The sequence below is a fragment of the Dipodomys spectabilis genome, unplaced genomic scaffold, assembly GCF_019054845.1.
Source record: "Dipodomys spectabilis isolate Male_0828 unplaced genomic scaffold, ASM1905484v1 ptg000073l, whole genome shotgun sequence".
Lineage (NCBI taxonomy): Eukaryota > Metazoa > Chordata > Mammalia > Rodentia > Heteromyidae > Dipodomys > Dipodomys spectabilis.
This window is the reverse complement of record NW_024870750.1, coordinates 6,193,327-6,219,355: the sequence shown is the minus strand read 5'-3', so window position 1 is coordinate 6,219,355 and position 26,029 is coordinate 6,193,327. Positions and strand designations below refer to the sequence as shown.

The 26,029-nt window shown below is 37.7% G+C and overlaps 1 protein-coding gene across 3 annotated transcripts in view; it reads right to left on the bottom strand.

Moving 5' to 3' along the window:
• Positions 1–1,672: 1,672 nt before the first annotated feature.
• The window catches only part of Hif1a (hypoxia inducible factor 1 subunit alpha), a 50,950-nt gene continuing 26,593 nt past the window's right edge, over positions 1,673–26,029 (bottom strand). The window contains exons 2-15 of one of the 3 annotated variants that reach the window (XM_042682503.1): positions 25,665–25,858; positions 24,143–24,288; positions 23,974–24,058; positions 20,082–20,194; positions 18,961–19,163; positions 14,590–14,696; positions 12,949–13,096; positions 11,341–11,561; positions 10,485–10,771; positions 9,214–9,324; positions 8,682–9,106; positions 5,393–5,501; positions 4,609–4,735; positions 1,673–3,251 (exon numbers count right to left, since the gene is read on the bottom strand). In XM_042682503.1, coding sequence (XP_042538437.1) covers positions 3,100–3,251; positions 4,609–4,735; positions 5,393–5,501; positions 8,682–9,106; positions 9,214–9,324; positions 10,485–10,771; positions 11,341–11,561; positions 12,949–13,096; positions 14,590–14,696; positions 18,961–19,163; positions 20,082–20,194; positions 23,974–24,058; positions 24,143–24,288; positions 25,665–25,858 — 2,428 coding nt within the window. In that variant the 3' untranslated portion in view covers positions 1,673–3,099. The remainder of the gene's footprint in view (positions 3,252–4,608; positions 4,736–5,392; positions 5,502–8,681; positions 9,107–9,213; positions 9,325–10,484; positions 10,772–11,340; positions 11,562–12,948; positions 13,097–14,589; positions 14,697–18,960; positions 19,164–20,081; positions 20,195–23,973; positions 24,059–24,142; positions 24,289–25,664; positions 25,859–26,029) is intronic. The other 2 variants (XM_042682504.1, XM_042682505.1) reach the window with 2 other exon arrangements.

Below are 26,029 nucleotides of genomic sequence, written 5' to 3'. Positions count from 1 at the left end.
GCCTCAGGCATTCTCTTTATCACTTAAATAGTGGGCCTCTGGCAAAGGGTGGGTTCTGTGGGACTGGTGGTTTATACCCTGGGCTTCCTAAGACTTTCAAATGCATGGAATGGTATACAAGCACAAATTCTTGGAACAACTGAGTTAGCATGCAAAATGCTTAGCACAAAGTCTGCACACAATGCTCAACAGATGTTAAGTTCACTCTAGCTCAGGCTGTGAGCATTGTACATGGCAGCAGTCAGCTCTCTGGGTAAGCATTTTTCAGTTCTAAGCTTATCTGTGATGCACTTTGAACAAAGGAACAAAATAAACCCCTTTGTTATACCTTCTTCATGGTGGAAGTAATACTAGCTAGAGTCATTCACTCTTGATGGCCCCAGAGAAGAGGGAAACAGGCGTACGTGAGGAGGGGCAGGAACACGATGGAGGGGACAGCTGGGTCGCATTTCTGATATAAAAACACAATGAGTTTGTGATGGTATGCAATACTGGAAGAGAACGTGTTCTATCTGGGCTATTTTTAGCATTCCAGGTGGCTGTAATTCACCAAGTGAAAGTACTTTTTCTTCCAACTTTTTTTTTTGACAGCATCCCATTATGTAGTCCTGGCTTGCCTAAACCTACAGACAGATCAACTGTTCTTTGATACGGTCTTTAAGTAATTGTACAAAGGGGTTTCAGCTTGACATGTCAGTTGAGTACAGTGCATCGTGATCAGTCACCCTTTTATCCCTCTCTCCAACCCCATTCTCTCTCAACCTACCTATACCCTCATTTTTCGTGTATGTATTTTGAATGACTATCTTTGCTTTGACTTAACCCCCCACCCACAACCACAAGTTCCAGCTTCCTGCTGGTACTCATTTTGTTACTTTGTTAAACCTCTGACACATTCACAGTAGAGTCCAATGGAGGAGCTACTATTCTTTAACATAGCTTTCCCACTCCATGACTGCCATCTAAGTAATTTTTTTGACCATTACATAATCTGCTCAGTTACTAATAACTGTCTAGTTTTCATTTGGTATGCATACATTTTTTCTTTTGTGACCCAGGAATATTACGCAACTACTTTAGCGCTATTTGTAACAGTTATAGAAGTACTTCGGGTGTTTGAGATGAAGCATACTCGATTATCCTCATGTATTCATAATCACAGGTCCATTCTAAGATAATAAATAGCCATCAAAGAGGTTTGTTGTTTAATGTTGGCTAAGATATATACCTCTCATTACAGGATCCAAGGCTTTGGCCCTGGTTATGTAATGTGTTAATAAAAAGAAGCTTACAGGCCTAGAGGTGTAGTTCAGTGGTAGATTGCTTGTTCAACAGCTAGCACCACACTTAACAACAAAGTTACCTCTTGGGAGAAAATGAAGGATTGACACTGATTAAAAAAAATTGTACTCATTACCTTACTTAAGTAACTGCAACCCCTCTGTACATCACCTTTGCAATATATATTTTTTAAAAAAGTTACGTCTAGGTATAGAGATTCTTAGCAAATTTTTTAAAAAACATTTATGTTTTCTTTGCAATTTATTATTTTTAAGGCTTAACTTTATTCACCTGGGAACAATTAAAATCTTTAGAGTAATCACTAGTCTTTAAAACACAGTATCATAATGTTTTGTGATTTGTTTCACTCATTCCATTCATACTAAAAATGTATTAAAACTTTCTGTTTTACACTTTAATAGGCTCATAAATTTACAAACGACAAATTTCTAAAAAGATATTCTTTACAATGCTTGTTATTATTTAACATGGGACACAGCATACATTAGGGCCATGGTAATAAATGTAAAAAGGTACAATGTAATTTTCGTGAACTACTTAAATTATTGGGAAGCAATTTTATGAGCTGAAGGTATTGAAGCAAATATTATTTCAACATAAAAGCTGACCGAAAGGGGCCTGGTCCACAGAAGGTGTTTATTTGATGTAACAAAACAATACAGTTAGTGTAAGACCCAACCACAAAGAGCAAAGAAATGAAAAATTTGTACAATGTACATAGAAAAAACAAGTTTACTACAACTATGTATTCCTAAAATAATGCTTCTAAAATTACTCAATTATTGAAACCTATATGAAGAAAGGATGCTAATAGCGACAAAGTGCATAAAACCAAACATCGTATTTTGAGCAAATTAACATACTAGGCAATTTTACTAACAATGCATGATTTTTTTTCTTGCTTACAGTCTGCTCAAAATATCTTTATACCAACAAGGTGGGCAGAACATTTAAGTTTAATATCAATTACACAATATTTAGCATAAACTTCCACAACTACATAAGGGTACTGTTTTCTTTTGAGCTGAAAAGTAACTCTAGAAACACATGATTTCTCTGAATTGAGAATTTTATCCAAATAAATGCCACATACCTTCCAGATATATGCATATCTTTCTATCATGTAAATGGCTTTACCCATTTTAAATAATAAACCATACAGTATTTAAGAATCATTATTATAAGATTAACAATGTCATGTTCCAGGTTTAACAATTTCATAGGCCAAAAAAAAATTCTTCTTAAAAACTAGTTTTATAAATGCAGAATATATTGCATGAGTAACTGCTGGTATTTTTTTTTTAAGAAAATATATTGTGCAATTGTGGCTACCATGTACTGCTGGCAAAGCATTACTTATGTAAAGTGTGAAAAAAGAAACCAGTAAAAAATTTTCAACAGCCTATGATCATGATGAAAGGTTACTGCTTTATTAAAAAATTATATTGGCATTTTATTAAAAATAATTTGATACGGGACAAATTCCCTAGCCAAAAATAAATAAATAAAAAGGTGCATTTTAAAATGATGCTACTGCAATGCAATAGTTTAAATCCCAAGGAGCTGTGAAAATGTGCTGCCCATGATCTGGCATCGAAGAACATATTAAAAAAAAGAACATTCATGTAAATTAAGTAGAAAGGGGATCAAAACTGAACTGAGTTTTGTGCAGTATTGTAGCCAGGCTTCTAAAATTAGATATAGAAAATATAAATAGAATGCTTTAGGTAAATGAGCCACCAGTGTCCAAAAAGAAAAGGAGGGGGGAAAAGAGAAGGAATGAGATTATGAAAAAGCTCAGTTAACTTGATCCAAAGCTCTGAGTAAGTCTTCCCCTTGTAGAAGGTTTCTGCTGCCTTGTATGGGGGCGTTCACTTCACAATCATAGCTGGTCAGCTGTGGTAATCCACTCTCATCCATTGATTGCCCCAGCAGTCTACATGCTAAATCTGAAAAAACAAAGACATCTCATTAAACTGATTAAACACCTACTATGTACTATGTACTGGGGAAACTAACGCAAATAATCTTCTGAAAGTGTTAACAGTCTACTGGACAAAAAAACCACCCATACTGTGGTCAAAGCACTTACATTGCCGAGCACTAGTGGCTCACACCTGTAAATCCTAGCTACTCAGGAAGCTGAGATCTGAGGATCACAGTTCAAAGCCAGCCCAGGCAGGAAAGGACAAGAAAGTCCATCAGACTCTTATCTCCAGTTAGCCATCAGAAAATGAGAAATGGCTAGTGGCTCACACCTGTAATCCTAGCTACCCAGGAGGCTGAGATCTAAGGTTTGTCATTCAAAGCCAGCCTGGGCAGAAAAGGGCAAGAAAGTCTGGAGACTCATCTCCAATTAACCATGAGAAAACTAGAAATGGCAGTGTGCTTAAGTGGCAGAGTGCTCGTATCGAACTGAAAAGCTCAGGGACAGCACCCAGGCCCAGTATTCAAGCTCCATGACCAACAAAAAACAAAAGTAGCTATTTCTCTATTATGACTGTATACTTTACTTTTTAATCTTTTTTTTTTGTTGTTGTTGTTGTTGTTGTTGGTCATGCAGCTTGAACTCTGGGCCTAGGTGCTATACCTAAGTGAGCCACTGCTCACTTCTGGTTTTTAGGTGATTAATTAGAGTTAAGAGTCTTACAGAGAGAGATGGGAAGGTGGCTCAGTGGCTCAGCGCTTGCCTTGCATGCATGAGGCCCTGGGTTTGATTCCTCAGCACCACATAAGAAAAAAGAAAAAAGCCGGAAGTGGCGCTGTGGCTCAAGTGGTAGAGTGCTAGCCTTGAGCTGAAGAGCTGAAGGACAGCGCCCAGGCATAGAGTTCAGGCCCCACGACCGGATCCTCCCCCCCCCCCCCCAAAAAAAAAGAGTCTCACAGAGGGGCTAGAAATGTGGCTCAGTGGTAGAGTGCTTGTGTTGTATGCATGAAGCCCGGGGCTCAATTCCTCAGTACCATATAAACAGAAAAGGCTGGAAGTGGTGCCGTGGCTCAAGTGGCAGAGTGCTGACATTGAATAAAAGAAGCTCAGGGACAATGCCCAGGCCCTGAGTTCAAGCCCCAGAACTAGCAAAAAAAAGAAAGAAAAGAAAGAGTCTTACAGAATTTTCTGCACTGGCTGGCTTTGAACTGTGATCCTGAGATCTCATTCTTCTGTGTAGCTAGGATTACAGGTGTGAGCCACCAGAGCCCAGCTTATTTTTAATCTTGCCAAGCACCAAAAATCACTCTTACTTGGGATAAAGTTTTGCATATTTCCGTTTGTGTTGTAATAGTAAAGGGCAGGAAGAATGGACTAACCAGAGGGTATTAAAATAATTGTCTTTTGCTCCACTCCATTTGGTTCACTAGACTTGCATCCTTTTACACGTTTCCAGGAAAGTGATGTAGTAGTTGTTTGGTCATCTGCTTGCTGTAATAATGTTCCCTAAAAAGAAAAGAGTTACTTTCAAGATTAGTGTGTTGAATATTTTTTTTAACTATCAAAAACTGATACTATCAACATAAAACATGCTTCTTGAATACTACCCCAAATTACCTTTTTTTTTTTTTTTTTTGGGTCCGGTCATGGGGCCTGAACTCAGGGCCTAGGCACTGTTCCTCAGCTCTTCAGCTCAAGGCTAGTGCTCTACCACTTGAGCCACAGCGCCACTTCCGGCTTTTTTCTTTTTGCTTATGTGGTGCTGAGGAATCGAACCCAGGGCCTCTGGCATGCAAGGCATGCGCTCTACCACTGAGCCACCTTCCCAGCCCCCCAAATTACCTTTTAATTCTTTCTTTCTCTGAATATTTTGATAAAATCATTTGCCATATATTAATACTACTATACACTTCCCATTTAGTGAGATTAGTGGTGATGTTGAGGGTAGAATAATGGGAAATGTCACTTCTTATTCAAAATGCATCTGTATTATTTGATAATTACACCAAGAACATATCCAACATATTTTTTAAAAACTGGTGGCTCATGCTTGTCATCCTAGCTACTCAGGAACAGCAAATTAGCTAGAGAGAAAATGCAATATACTGTGCCAAGAAAAGAAAAAATAAAAACAGGGAAAGGAAAGAAAAAAATTGCTCTCACAATTCCTACTGCTTGAAAAAGTGAGCCGTCATGTTCCATTTTTCGTTTTCTCTGCGCATTCTGCAAAGCTATTATCTTTGGATTTAATTCTTCCTCAGGAACAGTATTTCTGGAAAAGAAAAAAAGTTCTATATAATATGGTTGTTTTATTGTTTTTGAAAAAATCCAAAAAGCTCTTTCAAAGAAATTACAAAATGCCTTAGTTCCCAATATTAATGTTTCCAACACTGTGGTGTATATGTAACTTTCCTGCCTGTTAAATGTTTTGTTATTATAAAGGCAAAAGTTTGGTTTACTGTATTTTGAATTGCTGGGGAACAAACGTGGGGACTCATACATACTAGACAAGTGAGTGTTTGAGGGCTACATCCCCAGATACACCCCCCAACCCAAAAGCTCATTTGTTTTTTTTGGTCAGCTGTGGGACTTGAACTCTGGTCCTGGGTGCTGTCCCTCAGCTCTTCAGCTCAAGGCTATCACTACACTGAACCACAGCACCAATTCTGGTTTTCTGGTAGTTTATTGGAGATGATAGTCTCACAGACTTTCCTGCCCAGGCTGCCTTTGAACCGTGATCCTCAGATCTCAATCTCCAGAGTAGCTAGGATTACAGGCATGAGCTACTGGTGCCCGGCTCAAAAAGCTCAATTTTTAACAACAAAAAGTTCTGCATCCTACATAACCCCTATTTTCTAAAATAGAACTTGCTGACATACACCTGCAATCTCAGCGCTTGGGAGGCTGAGGTAAGAGGTTGTCAACTTAGAAGCCAGCCTGGGCTACACAGTAAGACACTATCTTAAAAACAACAACAATAAGGCTGGGAAGGTGGCTCAGTGGTAGAGTGCTTGCCTTGCAAGCTTGAGGCCCTGGGTTTGATTCCTCAGTACCACATAAGCAGAAAAAGCTGGAAGTGGCGCTGTGGCTCAAGCAGTAGAGTGCTAGCCTTGAGCTGAAGAGTTGAGGGACAGTGCCCACATAACTCATCTGTTATGTACATATCTTCTTAATGATTTTTTTTTTTTTTGCAGGGGGAGGGTCGGTTGTGGGCTTGAACTCTGGGCCTAGGTGCTGTCCCTCAGCTCTTCAGTTCAAGCTAGTGCTCTACCACTTGAGCCACAGTACCACTTCCGGTTTTCTGAATGGTTTTATTGGAGGTAAGAATCATGGACTTTCCTGCCTGGGCTGGCTTTGAACCTTGATCCTCAGCTCTCAGCCTCTGAGTAGCTAGGATTATAGGTGTGAGCTATCAGCACCCACCTAGCCAATGATTTCTTTTTTAATCCTTGCTCTAAAGCTGTAAGTCTTGTGGTTTAGGCCAATGTTTTGATTTTGCAAATAATTATGTAGTGTTAGGGAAAAAAGCTTCCATGTATTTTTGAAGGGTCAACTCTTAAATCTTTAGCTTGGAATTAATATTGGAACTAATATTCCAAAATTGCTACCGTGTTATGGTATCAAGCCTTTGGTTTTGGGGCTGGGAAGGTGGCTCAGTGGTAAGAGCGCTTGCCTTGCATCCATGAGTCCCTGGGTTCGATTCCTCAGAACCACATAAGCAAAAAGAAAAAAGCTGGAAGTGGTGCTGTGGCTCAAGTGTTAGAGCACTAGCCTTGAGCTGAAGAGCTGAGGAACAGCGCCCAGGCCCAGAGTTCAGGCCCCACGACCAGACCCCCCCCCCCCCAAAAAAAAAAAGACTTTGGAAAACTGAATTACTCCATCTGTATAGCTAAAAAATGACCTGTAAATAATTAATCATTATTGGTTATATTATATTCATTAATCACTCAAACATTTACAGAGTATCTACTATGTAGAATAGTATCACTTCATTACCCCTATGGAGCTCAAGGTGTGAAGGGGGGTAGAAACTTACGAATATAAACTCCTTTTAGTTTGATTTTTGAGACAAGGTCTTACGATATAGTCCAGGCTGGCCTTAGATCCCATGATCCGCCTTCCTCAACCTTCTGAACACTGGATTATAGACATGTGTCACCAGGCTAGCTATAAAGTATTTCCTTAAAACATTTATTTTTATACCAGTAATGGGGCTTGAACTCAGGGCCTGTTCAATGTTTCTTAGCTTAGCCTTTTCTGCTCAAGATTAGCACTCTACCACTTGAGCCACAACTTCCAAGTACTTCCATAGCATAGTTATGGCAGTACTTCTTTCCTGTTGCTGTTGACAGAAATCTTACACTTGGCATGTTTTAGAGAAGAATCATTTTTCTTCTCCATACACTGAGTAGCTAAGACTTATTTCCTCGAAGTAGAGACTCAAATTTAAGATACACAAATCCTATTAAAAATTGGGTCAAAGCCGGGCGCTGGTGGCTCATGCCTGTAATCCTAGCTACTCAGGAGACTGAGATATAAGGATCTCTGTTCAAAGCCAGCCCCGGCAGGAAAGTCTGTGAGACTCTTATCTCCAATAAACCACTAGAAAACTGGAAGTGACGTTGTAGCTCAAGCAGTAAGAGTCCTGGCCTTGAGCTGAAGAGCTGAGGGACAGCGCCCAAGCCCAGAGTTCAAGCCCCGCATCTGACAAATAAATAAATAAATTTTAAAAATTGGGTCAAGTACAAGTATTTGCTCAAACACTATTTCATCCCAAAGGAATGATGTTGTAATTCATGCTATGATTCTTTGAGCCACAGTGCCACTTCCCATTTTTCTGGTAGTTTATTGGAGATAAATAGTTTCATGGCCTTTCCTGACCAGGCTGGCTTTGAACCGTGATCCTCAGATCTCAGCCTCCTGAATAGCTAAGATTACTGGTGTGAGCCACTGGCACCTGACCATGCTATGATTCTTGACATAAAATTAAAAGATGAATGTAGCCTATAATATAGATGATGTAAAATATGAAATGAAAAACGAAAGCATTATTGAGATGAAGAGGTCTGATTAAAACAATTTCAAGAAGTTTGCCTGGGACAGTTCTTACATATTTATAAAACCAACTGGCTGAAATTTGTTTCTAAAGGTGTTAGGAAGCCCTCTCTTACCTCCTCCATCTGGACAGTTGATACAGTTGTTTTAGAGAAAACTATTTATACATGGGTTTGAACTCAGGGCCTCACCCTTGATAGGCAGGTACTCTACCACTTGAGCCATGCTTCTAGCCCTAGAAATAAGTGTTTTTGAGTGCTTTAAATTCAGATTTGGTAATATGAATTTTATGTTCTTTAAAGGGTATACGTCAAAGATCATATTTAGATACCACTTAATACCACACATGCTTGCTAAAACACAAAAGAACTGTAATTTTAATATTACATATAAATACCTTTGACTCAAAATGACAGATACCACGTTAGGGCTTCTTGGATGAGATTTTTCTGTCTGTTCTATGACTCCATTTCCTGCTATGTTTGGTGAGACTGTCCGACTTTGAGTACCACTATAAGATGATGATGATGATGTTGTGTCACTAGTAGTTTCTTTAGGTACGTGGGTAGGAGATGGAGATACAAGCAATATTTTAACGTCTTCCATACCATCTTTTGTCACTGTTTTTAATTCATCAGTGGCAGTGGCAGTGGCAGTGGTGGTGTTAATGGCAGGTTCTTGCAGTGGAGTCGGCTGGAAGACTGTAACTGTGTTCATACTAGAATTGTTTTCTAATGGTGACAGCTGATCAAAGGAACGTAACTGGAAGTCATCATCCATTGGGATGTAGGGGGCCAGCATCTCCAAGTCCAAATCAGTGTCCTTGAAAACAACAAATGCACCACTTCTTTACAATGATCACACTTTATGAAAAGCTCAGTTACTTCAAGGTAAAAGTTAATAAAAATTAATACAAAATAGGTTCATACCTGACTCGAAAATGGATTCTTTGCCTCTGTGTCTTCAGCAAAAAGTTTCTCTACCAATTCCAACTTGAATACACTGTCCACATCAAAACAATACTCACTGGGACTGTTTGGCTGTGAAAGGAGTTAAAGGTATTACCCTTCCCCAAAAAAGTCTCCATGTTTTTCTTATTGTAAAATTTGAAACTAGATCTTAGAAAACACACAAGAAATGCTATTCATTTATTAAATTTTTCTTTCTTCCTTTTTTTTTTTCCGATGCCATCCTGGAGTTTAAACTTAGGCCTGGGTACTGTCCCTGAGTATGTTGTCCCCCCACTCCCCCCCCTAAAGCTAGTCTGTCTCTATTACTTGAACCACAGCTTCACTTCAGGACTTTGGTGGTTAATTGAAAGTAAGAGTCTCACAGGCTTTCCTGCCAAGGTTGGCTTAAAACCATGATCCTCAGATATAAACTTCCTGAGTAGCTAAGATTACAGGTATGAGCCACTAACACCTGGCTTCATTTTGTCTAACTAAAAAGTTATATGTTTGAGTTTATACAGGTAACTAATTTTGCCAGCATATACACACTCCTACTCCTACAGTAGGCTACCTAAAACTCTCATAGCTACTCCTGGAGATAGGGACAAAATTTAATCTTACCTGCCTACCCTTTGAAGAGTTCTGGGTAAGAATTCTCACTAAAAACATCATAGAAGGTCTTTCTAAGCATATATGTTTGTTCTCTCACTCTCACATTTTTTATTAGACTTCCTTTTGTGAGTAAATAACCGAACATTTTAAAGCAAAGGACAGATTCTCTACAAAGCTATTAGATACCAAATCTATTCCAATTATGTCAGTTTTAAGTAATACTTAAAAGTAGGATTATTTGCCGGGCGCTGGTGGCTCACGCCTGTAATCCTAGCTACTCAGGAGGCTGAGATCTGAGGATCGCGGTTCAAAGCCAGCCCCGGCAGGAGAGACCGCGAGACTCCTATCTCCAATAAACCACCAGAAAACCGGAAGTGGCGCTGTAGCTCAAGTGGTAGAGCGCTCGCCTTGAGCTGAAGAGCTGAGGGACAGCGCCCAGGCCCTGAGTTCAAGCCCCAGGACCGACCAAAAAAAAAAAAAAGTAGGATTATTTACCATCTATTAAATGTATTTGTGCCTCATTTAGCAAGTTTTAATCAGTACAGCTACCTTACTTCCAAGCATAGTTTTATTAGTAGGAATCCTATTATCAAGACAGATAAAAATCAGTTATTAAATATTTCTTTCATGGTACCTACCTCAGGTGAACTTTGTCTACTGCTTCCATCAGTAGGACTTGCTGGCTGATCCTGAATCTGGGGCATGGTAAAAGAAAGTTCCAGTGACTCTGTATTTGGTTCTAATTTTAATGCAACTTCTTCATTGAGTGCAGGGTCAGCATTACTTCGAAGTGCCTTTGGACTTTCAGAGGCAGGTAATGGAGACATCGCCAAGTTTATAGTTGACAGTTTTTCATTAGATGAGGGGAACATTACATCATTGTATAATGGAACTTCCTCAAGTTGTTGGTCTTCAGTTTCTGTGTCTGTAGAGGAAAAATTCTATATAGTTCACTCAAGCAACGAAAAACTATCATCTTTTTAGTGTAGTATTGACAACACCTGGTAACATATATTCATCAAAGATCTGCAGTTCCAATCTTTTTATTAGCACTATCCTCTAACCAACTCAGTTTACTGGCTGCCAACTGTTAAGAGTCTACCTGGTAACTAGGGACTTTTCACATAGGCACATGTGGTTAACTGCCTCACTACAGAAACAGGCCCCAGCAGGCCCCATTAAAACATGACCTACTTTGAAATTACAGTGTTCATTTTCAATGTTTGCTGTTAGACTGCTGGTTTTTCCTCTAATGCAATGATACCTATTGTAATGCAGCTCCACTAAATAGTGCAGAGTATCTGACAGCAGGATACAGAAACAGTGGAGTAAGGGGAACATTAGATTTTCACTACAAAATACCTTATGTTTCCATAAGGAATTTAGCATAAGCAATGTCCAAATGTCTACCAACAAAAAAATGTCAAAGTTGAATTAAAAGAAGACTTGAGAAATCATAGTTTAAGAGATTAACAAAATAATGAAACAACCCACCATTGCTTCCAAAATCTAGAGATATGATTGTGTCTCCAGCAGCTGGGGCCAGCAGAGTTAAAGCATCCGGCTCCTTTTTAAGTTTATCAAAGAGGCTGCCTGTATCCTCTGGCTCAACTTTGATGAACAGCTGAGTCATTTTCATATCTGAAGATTCAACTGGTTTGAGGATACATTCTGTTTGTTGAAGGGAGAAAATCAAGTCGTGCTGAATAATACCACTGTCAAGAAAAGAGATATGTAATTAAATGAACACCTGACATGATGAGGATGGACAAAATCATGACTTTGTCTCTTAAATTCTGCTTTATGAAAAATAACTTTTCTATTATTTTTTCTCTTTGTGGGGCTTGAACTCAGGGCCTGGGCACTGTCTTTGAGATTTTTTGCTTAAGGCTAGCACTGAAACACTTTAGAGTCACAGTGCCACTTTCGGCTGGTGGTTAATTGGAGATAAGAGTCTCACATACTTTCCTGCTTGGGCTGGCTTTAAACCATGATCCTCAGATCTCAGCCTCCTGAGTCACTAGGATTATAGGCATGAGCCAACCAGCACCCAGATAAAAGTAACATTTGTTAATACTCCTTCAGAAACACACTCATGTAACTTTGTCAGATTTAGTGTTTTAAAACACCAATACCGAGCTAGGTGCTGATGGGTTACACCTGTAATGCTGAGACCTGGAGGATCATGGTTCAAAGCCAGCCCAAGCAGAAGTCTGTAAGGCTGACTGGAGGCATGGTAGTAGTAAAGTGCCAGCTATAAGCAAGAAAGCTGAGTGGCAGCATGAATCCTGAGTTAAAGCCTCCCCTGACTCCAATGAAATAAACACCCAATAACATTCACAACAGAGGGTAAATTTAAATATTCACCTAGTTTTAACGTAAAACTTTAGATACTCTTTGGGAAGAGAGTTGGTGATAAGGAAAATGACAGTCAAAGACACAAGATGACAAATTCAGAAATTTTGAAATTTCCAATGAAATCTCTAATAAAATTGATATGGTTTAATGATAGTCCTAGAACATAAAATACACATACTCTTTCTCATAGAGTAACTATAGTCTTTTACCGAGCCTACTAAAATAGATCCAAAGCCACATATTAACGTTTTACAGCCATTTGTAGCACTCTAAAAGACTTTCACTTGTTCTTTATTATAACCTTCTGAAGTACTATCATCTCACCTACATAAATGGGATTGTGAGAAATGAGGGGACTTCCCCAAGGTCCCAGAATTAATGACTAGTGGAGCTCTGACACATAATAATCCCAAGGCCATATAAATAGTGTTGGCCTTGAAATATGCATAGAGCCACATGTGTGGCTAGAGAAAAGTAACTCCTAAATTGGGCCATTTTTCCAAGGTCTTTTTAAAAAAAGAGGAATGAAAGTGTATAAATAGACAACAAGTGATAGTTTTTAGTGAATCACTAAAATAGATGGCCTAGAAACTTAGATCACAGTATTAAAATACATAATTATAAAGAAAAGTAGCAGAAAGAGAAAATTCAATGAATAATTATAACTTTGTCTTTTCCTGTAAAGAAACAGCATACCCACGGTTACTAATTGCACTCACCAAAATGTTTATTTCCTAAGCTTACCTCACAACATAATTCACACACACAATACATTGTGGTTGAGAGTTCTTGGTATTATAGATAACAGTTGCTTGAGTTTCAACCCAGACATAGCCACCTCTTTTGGCAAGCATCCTGTACTGTCCTGTGGTGACTTGTCCTTTAGTAAACACTAGGAATGAGAAGAAAAAGAATCATACGGAGGAAATAGCTGAAGTTTTTGTTAAATTTATAGATGTTGAATGTAGATCACTGTTTTAGATAAGGAGATAGTTGTTAACCTTAATGGAAGCAATTGTGACTTTAAATTTCAACATAGCTGAAAATAAATCCCCCCAAAGTAATACCTACCTACCAATCTTCACTATAAAGTAAAAGTCAGGAATAAGAGACAGCAGGAAATTCTTTCAATGGCTTATTACAGTGAAAGTGTCAGACTAGAAAATGATGAATGCTAGATTCCACAGGGAATCACTCAACAAAGTGGCACTGTTATTTCCTTAAATTCCTGCTGGTTTCCAGACAACCCAAGACACTCCAAAAAGTTGTGCTTAGCATGTCTGAATATAAATTAATACCATATTGTGGTCTTAGCAACTCAGACAATCTAAATGATGGATTTGGGAGAAGATAGTGAACAAATCATAATGGTGCTATTCAGACCCTTACTGCAGATTAGGGGCCTACTCATTGAAGTTCAAGGGTAATCACACTAATTCAGGGACACTTGGGTATCACTAATCATATCAGGAAGTTATGTTAGATACATATTAAACAGACTAGTTTACCTTACTCTAGCATATTAAATAACATTCACTTAAGTGAAATGAAGAATATCTTAGGTCCAGGGTAATTGTCACTCAATGTGTACGATGTTGATCACCTTTAATGTTTCACTAAATATTTTGTAGATGCCTGCTATGTTCCAATCACTGATCTCAGTATTTAGACATTCTGCAAATGATTAACTATTCTTTCATATTTGTATCTGGCTTTTTAATGTCTTTGTATTAAAATGTCAGAATTTTTTTTTTTTTGGTCCAGTTGTGAGCCTGAACTCTGTCCCTCAGCTCTTCAGCTCAAGGCTAGCACTCTACCACCTGAGCCACAGCGCCACTTCCGGCTTTTATTTCCTGCTTATGTGGTGTTGAGGAATCGAACCCAGGGCCTCATGCATGCAAGGCAAGTGCTCTACCACAGAGCTACCTTCCCAGCCCCAGAAATTTTTATGTATTATCAAATGAGTCACTTTTTTTTTTTGGTCCATCGTGGGGCTTGAACTCTGGGCCTGGGAGCTGTCCCTCAGCACTTCAGCTCAAGGCGAGCACTCTTCCATTTGAGCCACAGAGCTAATTCCAGTTTTCTAGTGGCTAATTGGAGGTAAGAGTCTCACAAACTTTCCTGCCCAGACTGGCTTTGAACTGTGATCCTCAGATCTCAGCTTCCTGAGTAGCTAGGATTAGAGGCATGAGCCACCGGTGCTGGTCATGAGTCACCTTTTATAGGATATTTACTTTAATAAATATAAAGCAAAGACTTAAATAGCCATCAAGATCCCTTCTGTAGAAGTCTATAAACAGACTAGGAAGGGTTGTTAACTTTATCTATAGGGATTACAAGAGTTAAATAATCAGAATATCTCTCAGTTCCTTCATTGTAACTTACTATCATGGTGAGTTTTGGTCAGATGATCAGAGTCCAATGCATGATAATACTCATAAATTGAGCGACCCAAAAGTTCTTCTGGCTCATATCCCATCAATTCAGTAATTCTGTTGAGTGGGGGAAAACATGGAAGTTAAAAAAAAAGATACTGATCAAGAAAAAGTGTTCTCCAGAGTAAATGACTATAAGCTAAGTAAATTGCCAAAAATGAAGTTTTTCTTTCTTTGCTTAGAATAAACTAACTTGTTATAATATAAACATCACAGATTTCTGCAAGTCCTCTAAGATTCCTCCTTTTATTTGGTAGTGCTGGGGTCTGAACTCAGGGCCTTGCACTTGTGAAGCTTGCTTGCTTGATCCTCTCTCTACCACTTCAGTCACATTGCCAGCCTTGCTTCTTGCTGGTTATTTTGGAGATGGAATCTCATAGACTTTTCAGTCTGGGCTGGCTTTGAGCTAAGCTGCTCTGTACCTCAGTACAGGATTATAAAGTAGCTAGGATTATAGATGTGAGCCACTGGTACCCAGTTTAGTCACCCTTGATATTTGACTCTTTATCCTATTTAGCCAAACCTGTTGTTTTTTTTTTATTATTACATTTTATTATGCATACTGATGGTAACAATGCAGAACATTAATAAATATGAAACACTACAAAGGTCACCAACATTTATTTTAAAATACAGAATAAATCTACATTATTTTTCAGGAATCAGAACCTGCTATAAAAGTCTAGGATCATTAACCAAAGAGTATCCACACTAATTAGGATATAAAGGAATAGTTGTGGCTTTAGAAGATCCTCTTTTACTTAGTTCCTACAATTAGTTGCATGAAATAATGAAAATTAATTCAGGTGAAGCAATGACATCAAACTGAAAATCGGCTGAAGATTAATCTAGTTAAGCCATATGGTTCCCTGGCAGCTCTCTGTATCTAGACAATGAGAATCACTTCATGAGACAAAGCTATCTTCTTGGCATTATGCTAAAAAGAAATATTCTCTTCTAAAAACTTTCTGGGAAGAAAAAAAATGAGTAGATTTCTAAGCCTTTAGATTTTTAAACGACTTTCTTACTGAGATATAAGGAAAAGTTAGATATTGTGCTGCATCCTAAAGTAAGCAAACAGAATTACCCAATTACAGGAAGGATATGTGTCACATTCTTATTAATAAAATATGTGAGATACTCTTTTATGCTGTTACATGTTAAGGCGGGATATGCCATCCACAAGTTTATTCTAAAACAGAAAACTGATTTATCAAAAACAAAACCGGTCTCCTTATTACTTTACAAAATGATATCCCCAAACACATTAACACTAGATGGCAGCATTACAAAGGAATACTTTAAAAGTAACCATTTCAAAAAGAAGTTACAACATCAAAAAAAGCGGAGAAAAATTTGGTGTAGGTAACAGATTTTGATGTGATTAGTGAGGGGAAGTGCAGGGAGATGGACTGGAGAAGCAGGCAGGATCAGGATCAGATGAAGGCCATATATGTTTTGTCCTAAGAAGCTGTGATTTAATCAGATGTCTCCAAGTGTTATTCAATCTTGTTCATTACTAAGGGACACCAGATTGCTTTTTTCCTAGCCAACTTTATTTATATTGCAGGAAGTAAGGTAAAGTAAATTTAACTTTAGAGAATTATATAGTAACTAAAAATAAGAGAAAAAAATTCTTAAAATTTGATCGAAGTGATTTTTTTTTTGCCAGTCCTGGGGCTTGAACTGAAGGGCCTAGGCACTATTCCTGAACTTCTTTGGCTCAAAGCTAGCACTCTACCACTTGAGCTACAACGCCACTTCCAGCTTTTGCTGTTTATGTGGTGCTCAGGAATCAAACCCAGGGCCTCATGCATTCAAGGCAAACACTCTACCACTGAGCCACCTTCCCAGCCTGAAAACTCTGATCTTAAAGCAACCATGCAGTGCACCATTCATTCACTATAAGCATCTTACGGGGAGGAATGGTCTTTTCATTTGTGTACATCAGGGCCATGAACATAGGAGATGCTCAAATAAATGTGTAGAATGATTATCACTCAGTGTATTCCACATAGTAGTAGTCTGTATGTTAGCAATTTTATGTGAGGTTTTCTTAAAACCAGACACATTTTTTTTCCATGTCATGGTTATCAAGGGTTACAGATGCAAGAAACTCTTAGAAAGAACTCTGACGAGAAAGATAGTCTTCCTCTCTCAGTTATCTTTAAGCTGGCTGTCTTTAAAAATACAATTATCTTTTAATTGTTATTATAAAGGTGATATACAGGAGGGGTTACAGTTACATTGTCTGGTAATGAGTATTTTTTTTTTGACAATGTCACCTCTTACTCTCTCCCTGTCTTTACTCTTCACCCCTATCATGACAATTGTTAAGTGTCTGTTAAAACACTCCCTTTTCTCTTTTTGCTGCATTATTTTTCTCTCTTCTCACCCAATACATCATTACAAGTTTGCCAAGAGAAAAAAAACAAACAAACCCCAAATTCCTCAAAATAGTAGGACAAGCATCTCTGTTCCATCATGACCAAAATCACTGAGTGTCAACAATACACAATACAAAACAGTTCTTTTCCTATCTTTATTTTCGGAAAATTGATACCAGTGGGACTGTACTAGGCCTCAACAAACTCCTTTAGTCCTCTTAACAGCCTTTTGAAGTCTGACCCTTACTTAGACAGATAATGATACTGAGTCTTAAAATCACTATGTAAACTCGTTTAACATTTCTCTGTCTGAAGGGTTAAAGGATTCGTACCTGTATTAAGGCTAAGTGCTTAAAATTGATTGAAACTGAGCTGAGTAATGGTGGCTCACACCTGTAATCCTAGCTATTCATTCAGGAAGCTGAGATCTGAGAAGCATGGCTCAAAGCCAGCCTGGGTAGGAAAGTCCATGAGACTTTTTTTAATTGTCAAGATGATTTACAGAGGGGTTACAATTATCTCCAAATAAACACTAGAAAACAGGAAGTGATGCTGTGTGGCTCACAATGATAGAGCACTAGCCTTGAGCAGAATAGTTCAGGAACAGTGCCCAGACCCTGAGAGTTCAAGCCTCACAACTGACCAAAAAAAAAAAAAGGAAGACAGAAAAGGTTGACACTGATGTTCAGAGAATTCATGTGTCAGAACTTGATTCTGGCTACAGAGTCTATACATTTTAACCATTCTATTATACAGCAGTACAAAAGGGGGAAAAAGGGAGACAACACAACCATACAATAAATGAGGTATTTGTGTACAAAACACCTATCTTCTTGAAGGAACACAGAAAACTACAAGAGGAATAGAAGCTCTTAGAAGGTAAGCATTTATCAGTTCGAAAAAACCAACTTTTGCTCATATTAGAAAGCATGAGTAAAGACAGTAGGCATGAAAATAGCATATGAAACTCACTGGCTATGGGATGGATACTGAGGCCACATCCAGATGGAGTGTGTCTCAAGTCCAGATTCCTCCCCCCCCCCCCCCCCCCCCCCCCAGTTAATTTGGAGAAACAGGCAGGGGCCAGGTCATAACTATCTTTGGCATTCCCAGAAGTTTATAGTGTAAGTCTTTTTCTTTCAGCCTTTTAAAATGGACATCTTTTGAGAAATAAAAATATTATACCTAGAGTTTTGGGAAGCAAATGAGACATTTCCAACAGGAGATTAGCATGAACTGATCTTCACATGAGGATGATTAAAGGGGCATAAATCTGTTAATAGAAATGTAGTTGAAGAGACTATTACAACTCATCAAGCCAAAGGTAATAATGAGGTGATGAACTAAGAGGCAGGATGGCAAGGGTAAAAAAGAGGAAATGGAGAGATACATGCTGATAGTAATTTCTAGGACATAGAGACTAAATGAGTATGGATGATGGTAAATGTGACAGATGACCTTCATCTGCAGTGGTATATTAACAAGTTAGATATGAGAGGAGCAGCAGTTTATGATACTGTATGGGAGCAGTCATTGCACAGTTCAGCAACAGAAATACTTTGTAGAATAGAAGAATGTCTGTCAAGTTGGCAATTTCACAATAGTGACAGAAAGGAAAATGGCAGTAGAAACCAGGGGTAATCGTCGATGTGTTTAGAAAAATGTATGTTAAACAAATGACCTAAAACAGCTATCCAGCCTATAAGCAGTTATCTTTGAAATTTACTTTCTCATTTTAAATGAGGCAGCCTCATCTTAACAGTTCTTGTATAGCATCTGATGTTTAATAAAAGTGACTAAATTTAATATTGATGGGTTCCATATGTCTCAATCTATTCAAATTAATGAAAGCTTAAAATTTACTGCTGAGTCTTCACTATGATGGCTATTTTAAAAGGCTGTAGTTGTCACATTACATTGCATAACTAATTTACCTTTCATCACAATAAGAAAACTTCATATCCAGGCTGTGTCGACTAAGAAAAGTCTTACTATCTAAAGGAATTTCAATATTTGATGGATGAGGAATGGGTTCACAAATCAGCACCAAGCAGGTCATGGGTGGTTTCTTATATCCACACTGAGGCTGGTTACTGTTGGTATCATACACATGAATGTGGCCTGTGCAGTGAAGTACCTATGCATAAGAAAACAATGGTGCTTTTGAAATTTTCAGTGCTAGAACAAAACTGCAGAGGTAAGTAGTAGAGTCTGACATGACAAGCTTTGACAAGATTTACTATCATTGAGTGCATTTTTGAAAGTCTATAAATATTTTCCCCAGGATTCCCTTGGTACCAGAGATTACTTTTTTTTTTAATCCTCTTTGTATAAGCCTGGATTGATTTTTTTTTTTTGTACATCTGGTCATTGAAGTTGGTTGATATTTTGCTCTGATGACTGTTTCAATACTGAGCAAAGAAATCATACGATGAACACAAAATTAAATTCTTAGCAGTATTCAACATTAGATGGTTGGCAAAGCCAATGGATTAAGCTGGCTTGGGCATACAAATCTTAAAATTCAAAAATTTATTTATATCTTAAACTGGAAAAATACTAGATAGTTCTGAATTTGGGGGAATGACACATAAATCAGCTGAAAGTGCAAACAAGTGAAAGCCTGCAAACAAGGAAAATTTTCCTCCATACATGTTTTTGGGTTTGAAGTCAGGGTCATGCTGGCTAAGCAGGGTGTTCTAGGGAGCTATGTTCCCAGCCCTTTTTGCTGAAGTTATTTGCTGAGTAGAGTCTTGGAATTTTTACCTGGGATTGGCCTCAGACCATGATGATGTCTGCCTACTCCCATGGAGCTGGTATCATAGATATACACCACTGAACCAACCTTATTGACTGAAGTGGGGTCTTGCTTTTTGACTGGCTGGCCTCAAACAGTGATCCTCCTATCTATGCTCCCTAGTAGTTGGGATTATAGGTATATACCATCATGCTTGGCTCCTCTCATAATTTTAAAGTTTTCTTGCTCCCTAGTAGTTGGGATTATAGGTATATACCATCATGCTTGGCTCCTCTCATAATTTTAAAGTTTTCTTACCTTCCACGTTGCAGACTTTATGTTCATAGTTCTCCCTCGGCTAGTTAGGGTACACTTCATTCTGAGAAAAAAGCTTCGTTGTGTATTTTGTTCTTTACCCTTTTTCACAGGGCCTAGTAAAAACAGGAGAACATTTTAACTCATAATAGCAAAGTACCAAGCAGCTACATGCTGTTTAACTACAGTCCCAGCATTAACTCAGTAATTCATATATATCCCCTTTACTTATTCCAACACACCCACAAGGCCTGATACCCTCTCCTTAGAAGTACTGTAAACAAGACTGTTGGGATTCTCCAGTTGGTTGAAGTGTTTCTACTTTATTCCTATTGGGGGAACAAAGGACTAGAAATATACCAGTCATGGCGGTGCAGCTACAAATAGGAACTATGGATGTAACTCAGTAGTAGGATCCTTGCCTAGCAAGGGTTTGATTCCCAGGACAAAAAAATAAAATTACAGACATAAAGCAAAGTCAGAAATAGATAAATTCAAGTCTATGGAGTTTCATTCCATACCTCACAACTAAAATGAAATTACATTCAGGTGATTAAATAGCATCTTGATTTCTTCAGTGCTTACTCTGATTCAAAACAAATAAAAATATTCATTCCAGTATTAAAGGCTTGGAATGAGCCAGGCACTGGTGGCTTACATCACACCTGTAATCCTAGCCACTTAGGAGGCTGAGATCTGAGGATCATGGTTTGAAGCCAGCTTGGGCAGGGAAGTCCATGAGACTCTCATTGCTAATAAACTACTCAGAAAAGTCTGGATGTCGCGTGGTGGTTCAAGTTGGTAGAATGGTAGCTTTGAGCAGAAGCAGCTCAGGAACAGTGCCCACAGGCCCTAAGTTCAAGTCCCAGGACTGGGGGGAAAAAGAGTCTGAAACGTGTATTATAGGTGATAATGTGAATAATTAGAAACATGCCTTTCCTGGAGAAGTTAGATATATTGTATACAGAGTAGGGTCAACAGCAACAATATAATGCAAAGTTAAGTACTCAAGACTTTCAAGTGCTTTAAAAAACAGATATATAGAAGAGTCCTCATCAGGGGAAATCAAGAAGGTCTCAGAATATGATACATTAGAATTTCAGTACATAGAGATGGGTTAGAGGGGTATTCTAGCAGAAGGAAAAGATTGAGAAGCACAAAGGTAAGGAAAAATATCACCTGTTTGGGTAATAGGAAAAAAAAATATATATCAGAGTAATAAAATTAGAAGGAAGATTAGGGTTATTACTATAGAGGGCCTTGGTTTCCCAAATGACAAGTTCAGCCTAACTATGTGACTTTTTTTTTTTAAATTCTGAGTTGGGAAGCACAACTATAAACTGAAGGAACATTAAGTTGGCATTGTTATGATTTAGTATACATATGATCATTTGAACAGAATAATGGTAATCAAACGCTAAGCCAGAAACAGTGGTAGGAGGGGAAAGAAGGATAACAAAACATAAAATGGAAATAAAAAGGAAGACAAAAAGATGTGGAAATTTTGTGGGGAACAGCACTGGGATTTTAACTTGGGACCTTGTGCTTTGCTGGGCAGGTTCTCTAATACTTGAGACATGCTTCCAGCCCTTTTGCTTTAGTTATTTTTGAGATAGACTCATGTTTTGCAAGCAAGCCTGGAGCACAATGCTCTTACACAAAATGCTATAGCTGAGATGATAGATGGAAACAATCCTAACAGTCTCTTTGTTTTGGGGCTGGTCCTGGGGCTTGAACTCAAGGCCTTGAAACTGTCCCTGAGGTGTTTTTTGTTTTATTTTGCTCAAGGCTAGTCTCAACCACTTGAGCATCTGCTCTATTTCGGCTATTTTTCTTCTTCTTTTTTTGAGGGTGGGTAGTTAATTCGAGGCAAGAGTCACATGGATTTTCTTGCCTGGCCTAGCTTTGAATGGTGACCCTCAGATTTGAACTCAGAAGTACCTAGGCTACAAGTATGAGCAACCAGGGCCTGGCTCAGGTCAGTAACAACTAGATTACTCACAATTGAAAAAAAAAATCCCCCCCCCCCCCCCCAGGCTAGTCCCAAATCACAGTCCTCTAATCTCAGCCTCCTAAACAGCTAAGATTATAGTATGAGCCACTGTGCCCAGCTAAGATCTGGAAAATTTAAGGGTAGTATATTTAAAGAATATTCAAGAGGAAAAGAAACAAGTCAGTAAATTTGAATTCAAGTATAGTAAGCTAGAAAAGCTCAACTACTTAATGAGATGAGTTCTACTTTACACTCATATTTAGTAACAGAACTAAGGAAGTTAGGGAAGTCCTGATACTGAGGCAAGTTGGTTGGGTTCAGCTCTCCCCATTAACATCAAGAGTCTTTAAAAAAGATGCCACAAGAATCATTCTGGACTTGGTGAGGGTACAGGCCTGAAGGAGTGTCTGTGATGAGAGTTGTGGTATCAGTAGATTCACATATGACTTCCTTGAGATATTTTCAGCACTTCATAATGTAATGCCTTGGACTGGGGGCATACAGATAAATTTTTTAAAATGTGATGTTTTGCAAGTGCCTCCAATTTCTAAAAGTAAAACTCAAGTTTCTCCACAAAGCTTCACAAATTCATCAACTATACTAGAAATGATTTTTTTAAATTATGGGTTTTAAAAAGATGTATTTGCTTGAAAACATACACTTAGATAATACTAAGTTGGCTATACTTGCTTTAGATAACAAATCAACATTTTTTAATACTCATCCACTATAGTACAACCTCAGGGAAGCACTGGGCATTAATGGCAACCTCAAGTCTAAATATGAGAACACATATTCAACTCACTGGCAAAAAACAGATCTTTGCTCAGTGAGTATTCCTTACAGAATTCTAATCAAAAAATACATATTTTTTTGTTTTCCAATGTCACAGTAAAAACCAATATGAAATTAAAAAGCAGAGAAAGCACGTGCTGATATAAAAATGACAGTAGAATGTAACAAGAGCTCAAGAACACAAAGACTCTGGGTACAAAAAAGTATGGGCTCTGACGCAGCCTATGGAGTTCAAACCAAACTATGTCATTTGTTAACCAATTAATGTTGGCTAAGCTACTCAGTAACTTGGTGCTTCCGTTTCTAGAGCAAAATAGAAACCATTAACAGTAACTTTACAGGGTTGTTCATAAAAAAACTTAAAGCTATAAAATGCAGAATAGTGTTCTGGCATAGACTGTGCTCTCAACACAGGTGGGCTATTATTACTAAAACTAGGGTGGAAAAAAAGAAACCTTAAAGATTATTCAAAAAGCATTATAAAGTTAGAAGCTGTTTCATACAGAAGCAAACTAATAAACTGAAGCCAGGGATTAGTGAAGATGTTAGAGCATAGTAACAAATTTTCACTATGGTAACTTACAAAGTTTGATTATAGTCAGTACCTTTAGAAGACACAAATGCAAGCCAAGGTACCTTTCAAAAATCTTAGAATTTTGTCAGAAATCATATTGCTTTTGTTGTGTGGTCATTCATTATACTTTATAATACGACATAGTCTCAATTTAATAAAGTGTTCTTAGAGGTCAAAGCAGTCATTGTGCTCTTAAAGTTGACATCTCTGGATTAATATCTCCAAAATCCTATTGCCTGCAATTTGTATTATGGTCTCTTGAGGCTGTAATACTGAATTTAATCAGTAACTTTCCTGGTCTTGATATTGATATTCTTTTCTATTTTATCTGTTTGTATGTGTGTATAAAATTCTGTGGGTTAAAGAAAATGATGTCCTTTGTTAAATTCCTAAAACAGAGTAAGTTTTAAAGAATAGCCTTAACATTTTATTAAATGTAAAATAATGTTTTCTCTGAGATTAGTAAATAACAAACTTCAAGATTAAGAAAAACTACCTGTCACATTAAATCAAATAATACACTTTCTTCTCACCATTTCTGTGTGTGAGCATTTCTCTCATTTCCTCATGGTCACATGGATGAGTAAAATCAAACACACTGTGTCCAGTTAGTTCAAACTGTAAATATATTTAAAAAAATTAGATCTACATGATAAAAATCACAAAACATTCTGAAGAGCTATTCGTATACGGGTGTTTTACCTGAGTCAACCCCATGTATTTGTTTACATTATCAGAAATGTAAATCATGTCGCCATCATCTGTTAGCACCATAACAAAGCCATCAAGGGCTTTCAGATAAAAGCAGTTCATCTGGGCCTTCATCTCATCTTCAACGTCCAGATCACCTAAAGAGCACATAAGAGGAGGAAAATAATTTAGGATTTATACGTAAGTGACATAATGTTTTCTTTCTATATAATTTCTTTAATATCTACAGCAGCTATTTTTCGGTATAATTTAATTTTCCCTTCTCCACCTTAAAAAAAAAAATTGGTTCTTGGTATTGGGGTTTGAACTTAAGGCCTCAAGCTCACAGATAGCACTCTACCACTTGAGCAATGACCACAGCCTAGCATTTTGCTGGTTAACTAGGGGTGGAGTCTTTCAGACTTTTCTGCCTGGGTTGGCTTCAAACTTCAATCTTCCAAGTTTCAGCCTCCTAAAAAGCTACGATTACAGGTGTGAACCACCAGCAACCAGCTTTTATTTTAATACAGAAAAGAGTCACAGCCAGAAGCTAAGAATGCTAAACTTCTATTTTGCCAACTGTTTTTCATAATTATTTAAAGTAATGCAGCCAGGCAAATCACTGAAAAAAGAAGTGTTAAGAATTAGGTCTTCAAAGGAATGCAAGAGGAACAAAAGAAAGTTAATCTCTCAAAAATTTCTGAACCAAACTTTAAAAGAGTATTATTTTAAAAAGATGTCTTATTGAAGAATTGAAAGTATTTTTTAAACATATATTGGTTGTACAATATGTACAAGCAATGTCCAATGATCAGTCAAACCCCATCATTCTCCCTCATCACTCTTCTCAAAACAATCTCTTTAGGTTTCACTGTTCTATTTTCATTCATACATGTAACATACTTAATTTATCTTCTCAGTCCCATTGGTGCCCAGTCCTCTAACAGAAACAGTTATACAATCCTGTCATTTTCTTTAGTGAATATTAATTGTAGGAAGGGTCTTCACCATGATATTCCACACTTACACAAGCCCTTCAGTTACATTAAGCCCCTCTATATTGTTCTTGCCATATCTCCCTTTTTACTTCTATTATATTTCAATATCATTAACCCACCTTCATTTTCTTCTCTTCCTCTTTCTTATGTCCTTTTGTTACTATCAGAGTTTTATACACACATGCTCACATACGTACATGTATATGTGTATATGTTTATCTTTTGGCTAGAATTCCCATGAGAGAAAACATGTCTTTGTCCTTTTAAATGTGGCTCACTTCGTGTAACACGAGAGTATATTCAAGAGAATAAAACAAAACTTAACAATGCAAAGAAAACTGTTTCTAAGAGCAACTTAGGAAGAAAAATAAAATTTGATAAAAATAGTAATGATTAAAATTTTTAATTATAACTTTAATTAAACACCATAACATATTGGGTATTAAAAGCTAACCATAGCGACCACCTGCTAAAAATAATGAATACTTCTATTTTTTCATTTTTAGGCCTATGATGCCCTTGTATTTAGAACTTACCAGCATCAAGAAGTTTTCTCACACGCAAGTAGCTGATGGTAAGCCTCATAACAGAAGCCTTATCCAGATGTGAGCTCACGTTATGGGGAAGTGGCAGCTGATGAGCAAGCTCGTAAAATACTTCCGACTCTTTGCTTCGCCGAGATCTAGCTGCATCTCTGGACTTCTCTTTTCGGCGTTCAGAACTTATCCTACTTAACAGAAGAAGACAAAGTAGGAAGAAAAGACCAAAAAAATGTAGATAAGTTAATTTGTCTTAGTTTGAATAAAATTAATTTTACCTGTTTATGCTTACCAGATGATCACAAAATATCATGTAGTTTAAATATATATTTGACTAGAAGATGACTATTTATACACAAGAT